Here is a 19,180-nt window from a genome sequence, read left to right as displayed (position 1 = left end):
CTACACACTGTGTGAACTGCTGCACAGAGTAACTACTGCGTGAAAAATACACATCAATAATTTCCTACAGATATGATGGTCTATAAATGAAGACAGAGCAAGGCTTGCAAAGGAGAGAAAAATCTTGTACTAGACTAGCTAATATACTTGGAAGATAAGCTTTGGGACACACAAGCTCTCCTTCAAATATGAAATAAAAGCTTTGCATTTCAGACCTGAAAAAATGTTTCTGTGCCCAAGAGCTCCCCATTTATTTTTCAACTCTGTGTGTGGTCTAGCAAAGAATATTAGTCAGGTAGGGTTTATGAAGGCAGGTGGAGAGAGAAAACCTCATCTGTGTGATATTGATGTACAAATGACATAGCAGAAAAATGAGCACTTAGAATTGTGGTCTGAAAAGAAAAAAATTGCTCATAGTGTGAACGAATTAGGGTAAATTAGGCACTACTTAGAAAGGATTTAGAGATTTTTTTTTAAAAAATCTGTTTAAGATAAGGCTAAAACTGCTGTGATTTATCCAATATAAGCTATATTGATGTTAGAGAAAAATCTGTAATGAAAGTATAAACTAGCCCAGAAAGTGCCTATGTGAACAAAACCCATAGTTATAGAATGTGTACATGGTATGTCTGGAAAAAAAAAAAAAAAAAAGAAGTGTTGTTGGTACAAGTCTGTGTGAGAGAAAGTTAAGAGTTTCCTTCCCCTTCCTTTGATTACCGAAAGAAAGAAGAAAAAATCACTAAGAAAAAGAAAGAAAAAGTCCAGTGATCTCCTATCACAAGGGTCACAGCCAGCGGCACAAACAGAAGCCTCTTGAGAATTCACAGTTTTCACAATAGTTTTGTCCAACAAGAATAACGACATAAAAGAAGTTCAAGTACCGAGTTCCCTAGACAGCAACTTCAGCAGCACTTCAAACCTCCACACTTACAACCCAGACTCCAGGTTTGGTAGGAGTCTCTGCCTCAATACTGATGGTTGCTGAGGGAAGCTCATGCCCCTGATATATTATATATGAATGAATAGTTCAAGACTTGAAGGTATAAAATGCAGAAATACCTGAAAGCTGCTTTATTTCCTCAGTTACTGACAAAGAGTATTTCTGTTGCTTTTTGCATCGGAGTCTCTCCCTCAAAAGATTTGCATCTATACCTGTCTGTATCAACAATTCTTTAAGGGGAAAAAAAAAAAAAAGCAAGTTGAGATACAGCTGAAGGTCTTCTTGGCACTTCGTTGGAATGGGGAGTTCCCACTTTTGGTTCCACAGTAAGCAAACACAGGAAAAGTGGGATTTCAAGGAATGAGGCGCTTCAGGACCTGCCTGAGGACTTGCTGTGGGCAGCCCTCCTGAACACAGACATCTTGGGTTAGAGTTGAACTTCACACACTTCTAGTGACTTCACACAGTTCCTCGGTAACTTTGGTAAGTCCCAATGACAAAACCCACACTTTCTGAGCTGGAGCTTTGATAAACAGGTCAGATTTGCTCCTCTTTTTGCTTTGTGGGAAAATACAGCTGCTGCTGTATCAGAATTATTTAAAAAAATGATAATTACTAAAATGAGACTGGTCTTCAAATTGAGGACCAATAAATGCTACAGAATATCAAGAAAAGAAGGAAGAATTCAGTTATTAAATAATAAGAGTTACTGTTTTTAAGAAATTATCTGAAAGCTACTTGGTAGATGCAATAAAAAGCAAAAAAAATCAGAGTTTATATCAGAAGGAACACTTTTGGCCAGTCTTCTAATAGTTTCATTTGAAGGTGAATAAACAAACCTAGCCCAATCCTTCATATAAGCATTTTCATTTTTTGAGTTGAAGTAAATTGATTCTAATTTTTGGGGTGTGGGATGGGGAGAGATGTAATCTGAAAAAGGAGGACGTAAGTTAACTAGTGATTTTTTTCTTAAGTTATGAGGATGAAGAGAGCTCTTGAAACCCTGTAAGGAAAGCTGTTAATTTAAGGAGCATTTAAAACCAGAGAAAATGCCTTTTTTCTGTAACCTAATGTTTTCTTTATAAAGGATCCTAGGTTTCTTTTTGGTGGGTGAGGCAGAGATGCTGCCTCTCAAATAAGGTGTGATTTTTTAAACCACATAGTAATACCAAATCCTAATAATTTTTCTTAAATAAAGTTTCAAGATTAGCCCTAATGGCTTCTAAGACAGGATTTTTTTTTTTCTCAGTGAGACAACAGTAAGAAAAATCACCTTACATTTTGTTGGGTGCCACAAAACCACCCCTAAATAAAAAGCCTTCTTCATAGTAGAAAAATCTATGAATCAAACCTCGCCATGAAGAGCACATGTACAGCATCAAAGCTCTTCAGGGAAGAACTGTCACACCTTTGATCCTGACGCTTCTACTGCTCCCTAAAAGTTTCCCAAGTGGCACAAGGGATAAGTTACCAACACTGCACAGTAGCTGCAAATTGGCATAACAACCTAGACAGAGCTGGCCAAGGATGTGATTACAAGGAAACCACATGGAACTTTCTTCCTTTAAAATCCCACCAGTAATCAAGAGAGATGAAGGAAGCTACTGCTCATCTGAAAGAAAAAAGAAACACATGCTACTGGACTGCAATTCGGGACTGGAGATCTGAAATCAATCGCACCAGACCCCTAGGACAATCCCTACAAAGCAGATGGACATTGAAAGATTGATAGAGCCACTCTCTTTTTATTAACTATGCTCTTTAGCCATCTTCTGAGGTTAAAAACAAAAAAGAAAGACAAAGACATTTTAAGGGGAGCAGAGGGGCACGACAACATCTGCTCCTCATTTTAGCAGAAAGGCAACCGATTCCTGAGCAGTTCACTGCAGGAACCTTTTGTGGCCAGAGCTGCCTCTTTCTTCTGATTTACCATATATCTGTAAATCACCTGTGGAGAGCGAAGAACCGATTAGTATGGATTACTGGAACTATTCACTGCAGAAATGCCAAGCTATCTAATGATGACTTATAATATCAGTCCTGCTGTTGGAATAAATCTGCTGTTCACCAATTAATGTTGTACAATTCCTATTAAACACATACTATAATTCACAAAACGTATTAATAAGCTTGCTGAAATATCAGACCACAGATGTGGCTCACAGGAGGGCTTTTAAGGTCTGATCTCTGACAAATGCTGAGCCTGCACAGGCCCATTAAAATCACTGGAAAATGTATATGCCAAGCACTATTTAGAATTAAGCTCTTTTGCCACTCTCCTTTATTTAGATAGAAATCAACCATCTTCTGTATTTGGACAGGATTAACGCTGATAAATCAAGCAGGGTATCTTACCTTTCCCATTATTATGCATATTATGCTTATTCCATGCACCTGCACTGTATTCTGCAAGATCTGTTTAAAGTACTGTTTCTTCTGTAAGTTTTCTACACTGCTTCAGTTCTTTCCTGTTTTACTGATAAATGTGTACCCAGCTTCCTCCAACTCATTCCCCAAGAAATGTATCCAAGAGTAATCTCGACTGCATCCCAACTTATTTTTACAATGGCAAAATACCGGTTATATTTTACATGCCTCACCATCTCATAATTGAGAACCGACCCATAAAATTATAAAACGGGTGTTCATGTTCTTCATGCTTTACTTTCTGAAGTCTGTCATTCAGACAACTCAGAACAATTTTGATATTACAACCCAGCAAAATCTTGCATAGGTTATAAAATATTAACAAAACAGATGATGCACAGTGGAAGTAATAATATTCATACAGTAACCCTCTAGGTAAGAAAAAGAATACCAGTTTAAAAGTTGCCAGAGCTAAGTCAGGGCAGCATCAGTGAACATGTTTGAAGGAAACTTCCAGATAAGTTCAAACCACAGCAGAGAATAGGCCAGTTGCCCAATAGCTGCCAAAAGGCACAGCTGTATAGCTCCAATTTATATCTATATGTATAGATACACAGTAAACACATACATAACAACTAAATACAGGCAGTCTGAATTGAGAAGAGAGAAATACATCTAGTTTCAATCAGTGCATTTGACAATTGTTTGTGCGTGTGTAAAATTTAAAAAAGCATGTAATTTTTATTGATTAAAAATAAACCTGTAGGTTGAGGGCAGGGCATGAGGGAGGGTGGGATGCAGTCATCAGTTTTGATGAATTTTGAAGGTAACAATAAAGCATTCCAGCCCTGCTGTGGGGAGAGAGGGAACTTTGTATATTGTCCTAAAAGATGAAAAATTGGCCTCCACCATTACAAGGTGATGAACAAAGGTGATGCCTGTACAGCACAGTGACAACGACATTGCTCTGGCTTCTGAGCCTGCTGCCCAAGTTGTATGGGCAGCTGCATTACCACAAGGCAGGTTATGTGACCCTTTGAGGAATCTTTGTCTATACAGTTCAGGAGTTCTGTAGGATTTCATAAGATTGCTGCATCAATGCATGGGTGAAATTAATGACCTACTGCTAAGACTGACTTCAAATCCTTCTAAAACCCCATAAAAGATGAAATAAACTACATTAAGGTTAGTTGTTGAAAGTTCTAGAAAGAGGAGACTTCTGCTAAGTATGATGTTTTCTGAGATGTAAAGAGGTTTTCTGGACAAAGGAGGGAGCAGCCCACACTGAAGGAGGAGAATTCAGGACAAGAAAAAAAAAAAAGACTGATATGGAACCTGGAACTCCTCAGAAAACTGGAAAGAAAAAAAAAAGAATTGAAAAGACTTCAGAGTAGAAATGCTACTCAGAGGTTTTTATGCCTTGACTATGAATAAAGAATTCACGTGTATAAGAAAACATTTTGCATGGTCTCCAAATTCCTTTTTCTTTATTTTCACGTACCTGCCAAAGGATTGTCAACTAGAGTATTAACAGGGACAGATCTATGGAACAATGTTTGTCTAACATTAGGGTGGATTAAGGCTCCGGCACTAAACCACCACCGCTCTACTTCCAGGAATGGTCACCAGACACGGGGCAGCCACCCAAGGAGAGTCTCATCAGACGTTTCACCAGCAGCTTGGGTCAGTCAAGGTGGGGTTATTTCCAGAGGATGCTGTTTCTCCGTTTTTCCTCCCACCATGTTTACGTGCTCTCCCTCCCCACCATGTTTACGTGCTCTCCCTCCCCACCATTTTATCACTTTTCTGATATGCCCATTTGGGTTTTTGGCATTTGTTTCTTTGTTTGCTTCATGGAGCTAGTAACTAGTTGAATCAGCTCATGAACTCCAGTCATCCCATCTTCAGAAAATCATTAAAGCAAATTAAATATGAATGCATACAGGGGTGAAAAGGAATTAATTTTGCCTTAAGCCAGCTTGGCTTAAACCAACTGTATAACAATAACCTGAGAATTCAGAAAGTGACCAGAATCCATTCATTCTCAAATGAACTCAGAAGCAGTCCTTAGAGAATATATATTTTTTTTAACTGATATTGAAATATTTTCATCTTGAGTTAATCCTAAGTTAGAATGTTTCCACTTTCCCAAATAAAGGAGAAGGAAGTACTCTGGAAAGAATGAAGCAATGTGAAGCACTTAAAAATGCTGGAATGTTGTACATACAAATAATAAAATATAGAAGTTCCATAATGAAATAAGAAAAATAAGCCTTCTCCTCTTTGTCTTCTCTCCCCAGAAGTGTTTGTCAAATTAAAGAACTACTGTTCTTCAAGAAGCAGTGTTTGTCTAATATAAACTATTTGGTGAATAAGATGATCTAGCTTAGCCAGAAAGCGCATGGACCACGCAGTGGACTGCTGAAGAATACAACTGTGAGGTCAGAAAGTCAGAGATGGACAAAGAAAACAGGGAACAAGAGTCCACAACACTCGGACTTCAAAACCAACTTGAGTGAGTGGTTTTATCTCGAAACTACATCTGTGCGCGCAGAGTACAGAGAAACAGCGCTCTCTGACTAAAATACTGAATTAGCAAGCAGACAGTCACATTCTGTGGTAATAGCAGTGTCCAGATGGTACTACATGTATAGAGCTTCTGAAAATACCTACAGAGCAGCAAAGCAAGTTGTATTCTGCACATCATTATAGAATGATATTCACATCCATATGACATGCCATCGATCACAATGCAACTTTTGAAAGGAATAAATCCAAGGGATGTTTACAACGTCACGACTGCATTGTTTCACAACACAGTCCTGTAAAGTAATCAGTTAAGACTGCAATCAAAATGAAAACTAAGAGGGAAGGGAAAAGTAACCAAAAAAGACCCAAGGATTTACAAGGAAAATGCGTCAACTTGTTTATTTTAAAATGCATTCTCAGTTAAGACTGCAATCAAAATGAAAACTAAGAGGGAAGGGAAAAGTAAACAAAAAAAGACCCAAAGATTTACAAGAAAAATGCGTCAACTTGTTTATTTTAAAACGCATTCTTTTCTCTTCCTCACCTGCAGGAATTTGTCTCTTTCTACGGCATCAACAAGCCTTACAGAGTCTCAAGTGTGACAGGTAAGATGAAGGAAGAACAGGAGGAATTATGGGCAAGAAGGCTTTAGTCATGAAAGCATGAGCAGCAGGAACTTGATTCAGCAAAACATATTCTCAAACTATTAAGATAAAAGAGTACCATGATATGCAGAGAATTGTCTTTTGCTACTAGGAGCAACAACAGCAAAAAAAGAATAGCTCGTCTTTAATTATCTACAGTTAGCCAAGTCAAGGATGATTTAAAACATTTGTTTGCTCTATAATCTCAACAAGAGCCTTGCTGCATATCATGATTATTTGATCCACTGTTTCAGAAATCTCTCACATCAGAGACCACTGTAAACAGCAGGTTGGCTAAAAGCTTCTCTGTGTACAGCGATTAGACCAGTAACTCTGGAGCGTGGCACAGCTGCATGTAATGAGAGCAAAAACAATGGTGTGGCATTTTACCTTCCACTTCTACAAGAAGAAAAAACCCCTCTTGCTGCTTCTTAAAATTCAGTCAACACTTGTTTTGATTAGGGAAAAGAAAACATCCTCCGCAATATGAATCTTGAAGATACGTTTGTCTGCTGATAATAGAGTTCAGATATTTACCTGGAGATAAAGAGGGAGGCTTTCCTGAATGGCGGAGAGCAGAGCCACAGGCAGCTCCTTGTCCTGCTGGAGCACAGAGTGCGGGAGCAGTAAGCAATCCACGATGCGGAACAAGAGTTGCTGCGCTTTGGAAGTAGCCAGTATTGGTGCCCAGAACTTTACCAGACATCCTGTTGAAAACAGAATCAAGAAATCACAAAGCATTTTAGAGTCAGAAAAAAAAAAATCCTAAAAAGGCAATTATGTTAAATTAGATAATCCAAGAGTAGCGACAGGAACTGGAATATCTCACTCCCACATACTCATTCCATGGTATCCCCTTAGAAAAAGCCCAGTCCAGATGACTGAGAAGTCCATTTACAGTTCAACAATATGAAAGTACTAAATCAATTCAACACATTACAAGTTTTTAGACAAGTGAAGCTGCTTTAGGAAAAGTACAGTAACGCTAAAGAAAGGACAGTCTCTGACATCCCTGCAGAAAAATTTAACCAAACTTGATACATAACACTGCTGCAATCAACACACATGCACTTAAACGTTCACCTTACTGTGTACATTCATCACATTTTACAGAGAGACGCTGCCTTTGCCTTCCCTTCACATTTATCTAACACCACTGTGGCCACATTGGCAACTACTCACACAGCGATTCAGTGTTAGGAAAACATTAAATATCTTTCAAATTGTATTTAACGCATCTAATTCAGCAGATGAAAAAGAATGAGGGGCAGCCAACTTCACTAAAGCAGCACGGTCTCTCCAGATCTTTGTGGGCTCTCGGTTCACAAAATGAGAGCCACAGAGAACATCTTTCTTGTTTTCAGCACATGAATGTATCAATTGTGCAGCTTTGAGCTCACCTTATGATCTTCCCTTTGAATTGCAAAAAAAAAAGAATAAGAAGGTGTTGATGTGTAAATATCCTAACTTTGAGAAACATCTTTATTGCAGGTGAGGTGTAATTTTTCTGGACAAAATAACTCTATATTAATGAGTGTTAATACTCAAAATACAGATGAAATTAAACAAGATTTCTATGCAGTAATTCACACAGACATTCTTAACTTTATACTTAATTAGAAGCCAGAAAGGGTTTGCTGGGTTGAAAATACGGAAATATCCCAAGAAAATATGTTTAAGACTTCAAAAATAATGAAAGATCAAAAGTGGGCTGTTACAAGATGTTATTAATCTATAAAAGACATTCATTCCCATCTCTAAAAAGAACGCAAAACAACATTAATCTTGTGGAGTGAAAGAAAACACAATGATCAATCATAGAGAAAGAGAATGATCACTTAACAATACTTCTAAATAATGTTGTCTAAGCTTCCTGCTTTGAAAGAAACATGCTCATTCCAGCTAAAAATACTCCTTCTATTATCACTGCTGTGATGTATGGGACAGAAGATGACACAATCTGACCACAGATGGGAGGTGTTTAGATTTGTTAAGTTTCTTGCTTTGTCCTTAACAAGCCCACAGAATGTGAAGAAGTGATTGAAATACACTTAAATATTTTTTTTTCTTCAAGCCTTTTTTATGTGTTCCTAACTAAAAAGAAAGGACAATTTCTCGTACACAACAGCATGACTGAAGATTGTTTCCTACTGCAAATAGCAAAAAGGAAAATATCAAATCTAAAATTACTTTGCAAGGTTCCAACCCAACACCTGGATATCTAAAAACATTTAATTTGACATACCTCTTGTATATCAGAATATGCAGATCTTGCACCAGAAAGGTGAAGTATTTTACAAAACTCAAATTCCATTACATTTGATGCACCTCCTGCATCCTGGATGTGCATTTCACTGCATTCCTTGTAATCATCATGTACGCTGTGTACATGCACCTCATTACCTCCGTCTTTAAGAGACATAATGTTTACTTGCACATTCGTTCATAATAAACAGCACTCTCCGTCCTGTCAGTGGTTCCATACTTTAATGAACAAATTTGAGCTTTAATGAAGCACAGCGTGTATGTAAGAGAAGCAGTTCTAAAAGGAACTCAACCTGTCCTCTACAATAACTCCAGTAAATACGATGTAGACTGTCATAACTCTTCCTCACTGCTTTGTCATTGTTTCTGGTTTCATTTAGGTAAAACAGGTGTTTTTCAGTGGTAAAAGACACAAAAACTTCTTACTTTTGAAAATACTGATTTGCAGGGGTAATTAAAAAAAAAAAAAAAAAACAAAAAACAACAAAACAACAAAAAAACCCAATTCCTTAAAATTATTTTACTAAAAGAAAAGAAGTTGCAAAATAATTACCTATGATCCAATATGTAAGCTGCAGACCTTCTGGAGGTCCTTTCACCTTCAGGTAAGGTTTTACATACTTTAATACATCACCTAAATACTCCAGAGTCTTTGATACCATGGCAGATTTCTCAGGGAGTGTCTGAAGGCCACTGTAAGTTCTACCAACAGCCTGAGAAAACAAAAACACTGAAATAAATATAAATAAACTTACTAAGTCTCTCATGAGGTTTGTGTAACTTCTTTTTATACATACAAAATCAAATATGTAGTTTCTTTTCACTAATATTGTCTTATGAAGCTAACACAGAGATGTACCATACCTTAATGAACTGGACAAGAGCATTTTTAGGGTCTTGCTTGAAAACTGACTCTTCAACGTGAGCCTTTGAAAGAATGTTTTCTACTTCCGAGAGCTTAAAAATCAGTCTTGTCATCTCAGTCAGCTGCTCCATATAGGCTTTCCCTGATTGTTACAAGACAGCACAGCAGTAAATACAGTATGCAGTTACATTTTTCAATTTGCTTTAGTCCCAAAATGTTAAAATGAAATGTGATTTTAAAATGGCTAAAATACAAGGATTCTGCAACTGACTGCATCCCTCTAGACAAAGAATATGTGTCTAAACTGGTTATTTTCCAATGCAGTTATAAGAAGTGAATAGAATTAAGTATAGATAAACAAGTCTTTCATTTTACTGATCATTTTCTTCAAAATCTAAAAAATGTGTATGAAAGATAGTTGCTAGAAGATGTGTTCTACAGATAATTAGAACGGCAGTGTTTTATAGAAGAAGTGATGAGGAATTGCTCTAAAAATACAAAATATCCAATATAGAAAAGGAAAGAATTACTTGCAACTGGATTTTTTTTCCTCTTTTTCTTTTTTTTTTTTTTTCTTTTAGGGCATTCACAGCATGATTTCTGACTATTTACTTCAGATTTTCATTTTTTTCAGAGCAGTTTCTCCATGGGGGAAAAATAGCCTGTCTCCTTGGGAGCAAGTTTTTGTTCTTTGCTTCCAAGGAAACAAGCTCTTTTATCTTTGTTTGTGATAAATTTGTCATATGCAGAGCAAACTATCAATAAATAGCACAAGCAGCGTAAAGAAACACATTTTGTAATTAGGTAAAAGTAAAGGAATACAAACAAAAATACATTCTGTAATTAGCTGAAAATGTTTGCCAGTTTTGCAATATAGAATCATTACTGCAAACATTAGGGAAATGTGAACACTTACCAACTGTTCGCTCAGCATCTGTCTTGGCCAGCGTACCAGTCGGTTGATCTATGAACATTTGCAAAATGCATCGAAACCAAGAACGTACTGTCAAAGCTTCATAGGATGTATATCCCATACTAGAAAAAGCTTCACACAGCGCACTGCGTAGGTAGAAGAGGAAGAAAAAGGTAAAGATATCTAACAAAAGTATGCAAAAAGGTGGCAGAGCATCTCATTTGGCTGCAGACAAATAGAAACAGTGCACAGAAACAATTAGAACTAAAGTAATAGAGAGGCCAACTGGCATTCTTTTTGTGTGCTCTACAGACTTTGCTCATGATATCCTGATACCTAAATACAGAGAACATCATAAACTTGGTGATGCCACATATAGTAATATAAAAGCACATATACACATGTACGTATGTTTTCTCTACATAAAAAAAAGGGAGAGAAATTCACACAATGGGAAATCTCTTATTCTACCAACGGATAATTTCACAGTATTATCTAAACTGACAAGGTACAATGTTGGGAATAGATTATGTGACTCAACCTGGAACTTCATATTGACTCTGCTTAAGCTGCCCCAACCTTTCGTATAAAGCCACCTCAGGTGTCCCACACTGCTCTGAAGTCTACTTAGTCCTAATTAAATAAAAGATGGAGAAGCTTTGCTTTAGCAAATAAAGACATGTCATGTTAGAAATAGATCAAAAAAAAAAACATAAAAAAGGCAGCTTGGAGATGAGAAAGGAAACTGCTATACTTGATGTACACTTACAGACATATGCATTTATGTATGTATACACACACAAGTATATGTATTCCCCCACACAGCAAACACTCAATGCACAATCCCTGCACTTCACTGTTGAGTATTCCCAAGGTTTTACCTGCCTTACAATTGCGAGTAGCTGCTGTAATCAGTTTTTGCCAAGCATAACAGCTCTGCATCATTAATTCTGCAGAAACTCCTGGCCAAGGGACAGCGGGTCTGTTCTGCACCCTGTTTGCAATTCCTATCGGATGAGCTCTGTGTGTGATTCAGGTCAGTGAAATTTCTTGAAAATAGTTACACCTTTTTATTTGAGAGTCTTCTTCCCTGGTCAGTCCTTGGTGCTTTGACTTTAATGAAAAATGCTTGTACTCTTTTCTTGATATATGTACATATAAATCTACTTATTTCCTACTGAATTTTTACTTATGCTTGCAACAGAAAGGCAATACAGGTCCAGATGGAAACCAAACTGGATTCTGTTTCTCTCTAAACAACATTAATAATTTTTTTGTTTGTTTGTTTCATTTAGTTAAAACCAATGACAACCATATCTTTGTCTGAACATCCCTGCTGAAGCATCATTGACAAAATAGAGAAGGAGACCAAATACAAGCAAATAAAATATAAAAAAATTAAAATCAAATTCTAGCATCAAAAGAGAAAAAAACAGGATGCCTATGGACTTAATGCTCTTTGCAGTATCATATAAACAATTCCAGCTTCATATAATCTTGAGGTTAACAGCTAATCTACTTGGCCTCAAAGGCTCACAAAAACACTTTCTGCAGCAGTCTTACTCCTGTTTCTCCTGCTTGCTGATAGGTAGGCCACTTAGGCATCTTCCAAAAACTGGAGAGGAATATGCTCCTTATCCTCAAGAAAGGAACGAACAATAACTACCTGCAAGAAGCATGGCAAGTGGCCCTTTTAAACCAGTGAGCTTATATATACACATGCACGAAGTTAAACAGATTTTAATGGTACCACGTACTACACAACATGGATCTGGAGAGAAACCACTGCAAAAGAAATGCCAAAGCTTGTGTGCACGTTCCCAAGGGCACAGCTTGTCCATCAGAACCTTTGTTATTGATATTGAAACAGCTGATATGCAGAACAAGCTTCAATCTTAAAGAGACCAGGCAGAGCTTGCAGGGTATATAACAGCATCCACAACAAAATAATCTTTTTACTTTTTAACTGAGAACGTTTGATGTGAAAATTATCAGAGTGCAGTAACCATGAAGTCTTAAGATCCCAGCACTTAGATACTTCGATAACTTTTGCTCTACAACCGCCTAAGGTAAATAAGTAGATGAATCATGCTACAAAAAATTGCCGTCTTATTAGCATATAATACAATGACAGTGTTTAGAGTATCATGCCTCTGCATAATTCTACCAAAAAAGTCTTCTCCTGGCTACTCATCGTCCTTTCACAAGGAAATCTGAGCACCTTACAGCTCTGCTGATGAGGCAGGGACACACCTTTGCCCAAGCACAGATACTTCAGTTTTCCCTTGTCAGCCTTGAGGCAACTGATCGGGTAAACAGCCCATTCTCCTGAGGCTGGAAAACTGCAACTCCAACAGCTCAGGGGAAAAAAGATTTCCCTCTGTGTGAATGCTTTCTGTCCCATGCATCCAGCAGGGGTGAGATTCAGAAAAGCAGAATGTGACAGAGAGTGAGAACGTATGAGAGAGAACCAGAATGAGCGAGAACATGCACGCATGTAAGCAAAAGACAAATATCCATCATCACTCAGCTATGGAGTCAGGCTCTCTCCCGCTAGTTTTCTCAATACGGATCCACAGACCTGACATTTTCACTTACTCCACGGCACAATCTGTAAGAGGAGGGCAAGGTCCTCTTACTCCTTTCTAAGGTGGTTATTCAGAAATAAAGGCTTGAATTTTCTCCAAGAAGGGTTTTCCAAATTCTTGCGCAAGTGCTCTGGCCTCTCAACTAATGCACACCAGGTAACTACCATCAAATAGCAACTGTGATGGTGACGGCAGCAGGGCTGTTTTGGGAGCTCAACATTGGCCACGTGTGCAGGCTCTCCACTTTCTAGTACAATCAAGGTTCCAGACATTTGGAACAGGAATGCTTTGGCCATGGTTCCAAATACAGTAAGTGTTACCTCAGCCAGCATTGCAATGTATCTGTGGATATATACGTCAGGTGCTTAATGAATATTACTAATGAATACTTAAGTAACTACTTTCAGTCACTTAAGTTTTTACAGGGGGAACCGGTAATCAGCCTTAAGCACCCACATTAAACCAAAATTCCAGTTTAGGTATCAAAATGTTTTTCTTGGTCTCACCTGAAGAGCAACAAAATTCAAATTATAAAGGGGTATTTATATGCTTAACTCCTATTTCATTCAGCGCATGCAAGGTATCTGCAACCTTGTATGAAACACTGTAAAGATCATACAAGCGAAATATGGCAAACCAGAGGACTGAATGCTCCTTTCCTGACTTTCAAACTGACGCACGAGGAAATAAATTCAACCTGATTTAACATTTCCCTCCAAGAAGACCATAGTCTCAGCTTTGCCAATGACACTGAAATAGTCTTTACCACATCCTGATTTACCGCTCTGCTCCTTCGTACAATACATACCCTAAAAATGTGCAACGTTTGTTACTTTCAAATACAGTCTGACATAGAAACACCCAGTCTTTCTTTCTCATCCCTCACCTCCCCTGCTTCCGAAGCCTGATTCAGAAGTGGGGTGAGAGGGGGAAAAAAAAACCCAAAACAACCACACCTCAACCACCAGCACCATCCATCTATCTTAGGTTCATAGGGGCCTACTTAAAGCAAATAAAATTTCTCAGGTATACAAATTTCTGACTGGACAGAGTTCTGGGCAATCTCCTCAAGCTGCCCCTGCTGGAGCAGAAGCATTGGACAAGTCAGATTACCTGATCTCAAGGGTCCCTTCCAACCTAAACAATGCTGTGATACTATGAAAATTCAACATTGGCATGTAAAATATAGACGTGATAAATTTTCTAATCTTGTTATTTAATTTAATGCATCCGTTTAGCAGGTCTCAGAAACCTGAGCTACATGAACATTAATATGCATTCAGAAATTGTTCCAAGCTTGTCAAAAATAAACTTTTAATGCATTCATTTCCTTACTCTCATTTTTCCTCATACTTTCGATACTGCTCAACCCATCATCCCCAGCATCCTGCAGTTCTTCATTTTGAAGGAGTCACGATATTTAAACATTGAATACTTACTATATAGCATCTTCAGATTCCAATCATAATGTTTATCTTGACTTTTGATAAGAAGATTTAACTTCTTTTGTGCTAAGTGTAACCGGTAGGGGAAAAATAAGACCAGTACTTTTAACCAGAAATTTTAAAATTTACCAAGCTCCATTATCCAACTTCAAGTGCAGTTAGGGCAGGAGGCCACTGCAACAACTTTGCCCAAGCATAGCAACAATAGAAGGGGGTGGATAACTGTAACTATGCAAATTAAAAACAGGTTATGGGGTCAGGCATTTCACTTTGATGCAGTACTGCTCTTCACAGAAGTACTTCTCTGAAGATATTACCTAGGTCCCCATTTTCTGAAATCTGTTAGTAACAACATGGTTTCCATTGGGAAAAAATAAGTGGTTTGCTGTATGAAAAGACAAATAACTTTTTCAAAATACTTACCTATCTTCCTGACAAATGTTGAGTATCTTAAGCTATTTACACACAAAAACCTCCAAACAAACCAACCCAAATAGCATCCACTATCCCTGTGAAATGTCCCAGATGATTTAAAGACACCTAGAACTTTAAAAGATGCAAAGAACCTGGATCAACATAATGAAACTACTGTTTGAAGCTACATTTTCCACAAGTCTAATAAAAACAGTTAGAAAGTACTGGAAGAACAAGCAGTTGCATTTTTTCACCTGTTTTGAATTAGGTGACTTAGGTATCTTGACACCAGTTGAGGCCACACCATGTCATCCCATCCAAACAGCTGCATCATTGATAGAACGGGCTGTGGCTGGAGTTCTGACAGGGCTTTGCTGGGTATATCCAAAGCTAAGAGAGTAAAACCTGATTTTAAATAAATAAAAACATGGCACTGTATTAATGGTCTCGCAGTACATCCCTGTTCCATTAAAAGTATTGAAAACTAGTTATTATTAATAACGTGCAGTCTGGGAGTACTGGAAGTCTCAATTAAAACTGGGCAACTATTCTAACAGATAACATTTGTACATGTTAAGGTGTAGCCTCTGTCCCAAGGAGTTTGTAAGCCAACATGACACACTGAATGCAAAGGAGGGAAAATGGATCTAAACATGTACAATTTTAAATACATTAATGAAACCACAGATTATAAGCCCTGAATCATTACCACCTATGCAACAAACAACATGTCTTAAAAACTTGCTTTTTTATCTTCTTGGCCTCCCCTTCTGGCCTCCAGCCACCACTTTTTCCCTTGTACACCCAAGTGTTACTGTGCTTTACAGGGTTGAGTTTTATTTATTTGCTTAGTTGTTTTTGTACACTTCTCGCAGTAAAAATCTCTATCTAGAAATAATTCACTAGTAAAAGCTGATACTTTCTATTTTTAGAATAGACTTTCATGTATCCAGAGTTACTGTGAAAATAATGCACTATGGACAAGCTTATTCTTGAAAAAAAGGATCTTCATGTAACAGTTGCAGATCTAGAAACTGGGAAAGTATTTTGTGCAGTTTTTGTTAATGAAGTTTATAACCTTTTGGTGTTTCTGTTAGGTCTACTGTGGAATCTATATCTAACACTACCAGCATAAAAAAATATAGCACATTCTTTATGCTGCAAATGAAAAATGCATTTAAACTCAGGAAGAAAATGTAATTTGAAATGCTGAGCAGTTATTATGTTATAGGAAACGAGAGGCACCAAATGAGTCAGGAAAACTGACTTTGGAGGGCAATGAAATAAAGAGGCTCACTGGTTCCCAAATTCTCCAACCTAAATTAAATATAAATGTAATATTAACATATTAAAATAATTATTTCTAAAACTGCATGCATTGAGAAACTGACTTCAAATTAGATGGAAAAGGCTAGTTTTTAGACACAACAATGAAACTATTTTAATTAATGGTGTAGAGAGACTACCCTGAGCTATGAAGGACTTCACATTTCCTTATGTGCCTCAGAATACAACAGGAGGTCACACAGAGTTCCGCTCTGCCTTCAGTGAGGAAGCAGCTTGTGCCTTCCTTCTTCCAGATTATCACATCGCTTCTGCAGCATCGGCCATAACACGGGAAGGGGAGAAATGGGAGAGGGAAGGAACAATGTGAGTCCCAGGCTGTTTGCCTGGCAGGGGGAGCAGGAGAGCTGGGACAGCTGCAACCTCAGGGGCAAGGAGCAACTCCAGCGTGGGAAGAAGTCACCTTCCTCCGCAGCGCTGCGCAGCACGTCACTGTACAGTGGGTCACAAGTGTGCTCCCCTGCTTCTGAGCAGAGTTTATAATAGGTTGTTCTTCTTGCTATTTGACTGCGTTAATGTAAAATAAAGAGATGTGATGCTGTAGGACATGAATGAAAGTTCTGACATTAACAACCTCGCCCTTTGGTTTGTGCTGCTGTTGCCCACATAGGCTTCAACATCCTGAGCCCACGATCACTGCACACCACCGCCTTCATTAACAGTCCCTACTAATTACTGCAGATGGCAGGTTTTTTAACTTTCCTATTACTGCCTCGGCACTTCTGAGCTTGAACTTTATCTAATTCACATCATTTTATATTTCATTTCTCTAAATTGTAGTTAACTGGATACAAGATTTCATTGTAACTACAGAATACAATGCTAGTTACTGATGTTAAAGATCAAACTGGGATTTCTTTCTATTCACTGCCATGCCGACTCATTGCACGTGGAGTTCATATACATATGGAATGTTTTACGTCAAGGTTAAAATCCTTCAGTGTAAAGCAAGATAAATAATTAAAATGATTTATGAAATAGCTTTATAACCACGACCATAAAGGTTCAGCAAAAAATAAGTCATGTCATCAACTTTTGAAAACTGTCTTAAAATGTAAAAATATTATTTAAGAAAAACTTATTTTGCACCACAACCATAATGAATAGTTCAACACAAAATTATAAACTTCTACCGAAAAATGTAAATTCTGTATATATTCTGGCATTCTCCTTTATATTGTATAACACTGGAACATTGATTATAATCTGTAAATAGTAGGGAAAAGGAAGTCAGGCTTTTATAGCTTCAGATCCCTTTGGAGTCCTCAATCTGTTTGTATTTTATCAAGTAATTCAACACTACAATATTTCTTCTTGTCAAAATATTTAGCATAGAATCTACTTTTCGCATTTATGCATACCTAAGTTAGTACACACAAGTAGAACTATCCCAAATACAAAATCCTTGTAAGCTTGTGACACAGAAAATAGCACCATAACCAGTAGTTGCAGGGAGGGTCAACGCTCACCTGCAGCTGTATCAGCAAGCTGTGGGGAAGGTGGCATCTGTGACATTCTCTGGCTCTTCAAATAGGGAAAGAAATTCCTCCAGAGAGCGCTGGCGACAGCAAGGTGGTGCTCTTTAGCCGCTAATGGGAGCTGAGCGTCTTGGGCCGTGTGCCCCAGTCGAAGTCCCTGGCCTAAGCGTCTGTGCACGCTCCTAGGGAGGAACAAAAACACTGTTTACATTCAATAAATGAAAATTTCTCATCTTTTAAAAATGCATTTACAACTACTTCAAACTGTAGAGCCTGAGAACTGAAGGATCATTTTGTGCAATTAAAACCTTTATGCAGAGACATTATGCATACCAGTTATTTGATGGATGAATGATGGCATATTAAGCACCATAAAGTTAATGTTAATTACTAATGTCAACCATTAATTATATGCTTTTTAATATGTCAGATCAAAATGAGAAATAGGCAGCTTTAAAATGAATATCTGCATTTTGCAACTGCCAGCATGACAAGCAAGTCTGCTTACAATCCAAAGCCAGATGCTTTTTTAACGTTTTTGTCAGTAGGGCTTTTAGGATAGGGTTGTGTACAGCAAATAACGGCAAATGATTTTGATCAATTGTAAAGCTTCCTTCCGAAACCTATTTCTCATTTGTAAAACCTCACTAGGTACGAGTTTAGATAAAAGATTCATTTTATCCTGACGCTCTGCAGACAATGAGGTTTGACAGCAATGCCCACAGCTTTGTTAGTACAGTAAGGACAAAAGTTACCACTACACATAACTCCCGTCTCTTCCTGAGACAATGTGGCATGAATTCAATAACGCACTCAATTTTCTTTGATTCCTCTAGTACCATTCCTGCTACTTAATCTAATTTGGAAGTTGTGACTTTCTAGAGGTTTAATAGAGATATGTCTGCAGGGAATCAATGTTCCCAGAGAAATGGGGGGGGGGGGGGTGGAAGCATTAATAAATTTGTCTGGTAGAGCAGGATAGGAGGCATTACTGCATTGGGCTGATCAACTAAATAACACGCTTATTAAAAACAATCTGTAGGAACGCACTATCATTCCTGTTCCTATTTATCTTCTGGTCAACTCAATTGAGATTGTGCATTAAAGCACAGGCAGCATTATTACATTTGCTTTATTAAATTCCATAAACAGAACTGTAAAGTCAGAGTCAAGATATTTATAAGATAATGGCAAACAGCAGAGGCATTAAGGCTTGCCTTATCATTAACATTTGTAGACCATAATATTTTTTTTCTTAATTGCCATTCTCACAATAGCAAGTGTTTCACAAAACTCTTCCCCTAGATCTTTATTCTGGTCTCACCCTAATTTGAAATAAACTAAAACAAAAATAGAAAAAACTCCAGCCCCTAGTTTCCTTCTGGGAA

The 19,180-nt window shown here is 37.7% G+C and overlaps 1 protein-coding gene across 2 annotated transcripts in view; it reads right to left on the bottom strand.

Moving 5' to 3' along the window:
- Nucleotides 1-19,180, bottom strand: part of MMS22L (MMS22 like, DNA repair protein) — a 97,061-nt gene that overhangs the window by 8,709 nt on the left and 69,172 nt on the right. For both annotated transcript variants that reach the window (XM_082047628.1, XM_082047629.1), the window contains 6 exons: nt 17,784-17,974; nt 15,225-15,375; nt 10,527-10,669; nt 9,610-9,752; nt 9,299-9,458; nt 7,018-7,187 (listed from right to left, as the gene is read on the bottom strand). In XM_082047628.1, the coding sequence (XP_081903754.1) occupies nt 7,018-7,187; nt 9,299-9,458; nt 9,610-9,752; nt 10,527-10,669; nt 15,225-15,375; nt 17,784-17,974 (958 nt within the window). The remainder of the gene's footprint in view (nt 1-7,017; nt 7,188-9,298; nt 9,459-9,609; nt 9,753-10,526; nt 10,670-15,224; nt 15,376-17,783; nt 17,975-19,180) is intronic.

The sequence above is a fragment of the Streptopelia decaocto genome (genome assembly GCF_964273445.1).
Source record: "Streptopelia decaocto genome assembly, chromosome: 3".
NCBI classification, from domain to species: domain Eukaryota; kingdom Metazoa; phylum Chordata; class Aves; order Columbiformes; family Columbidae; genus Streptopelia; species Streptopelia decaocto.
The sequence above is the reverse complement of the archived record's forward strand: the minus strand, read 5'-3'. Positions and strand labels throughout refer to the sequence as shown.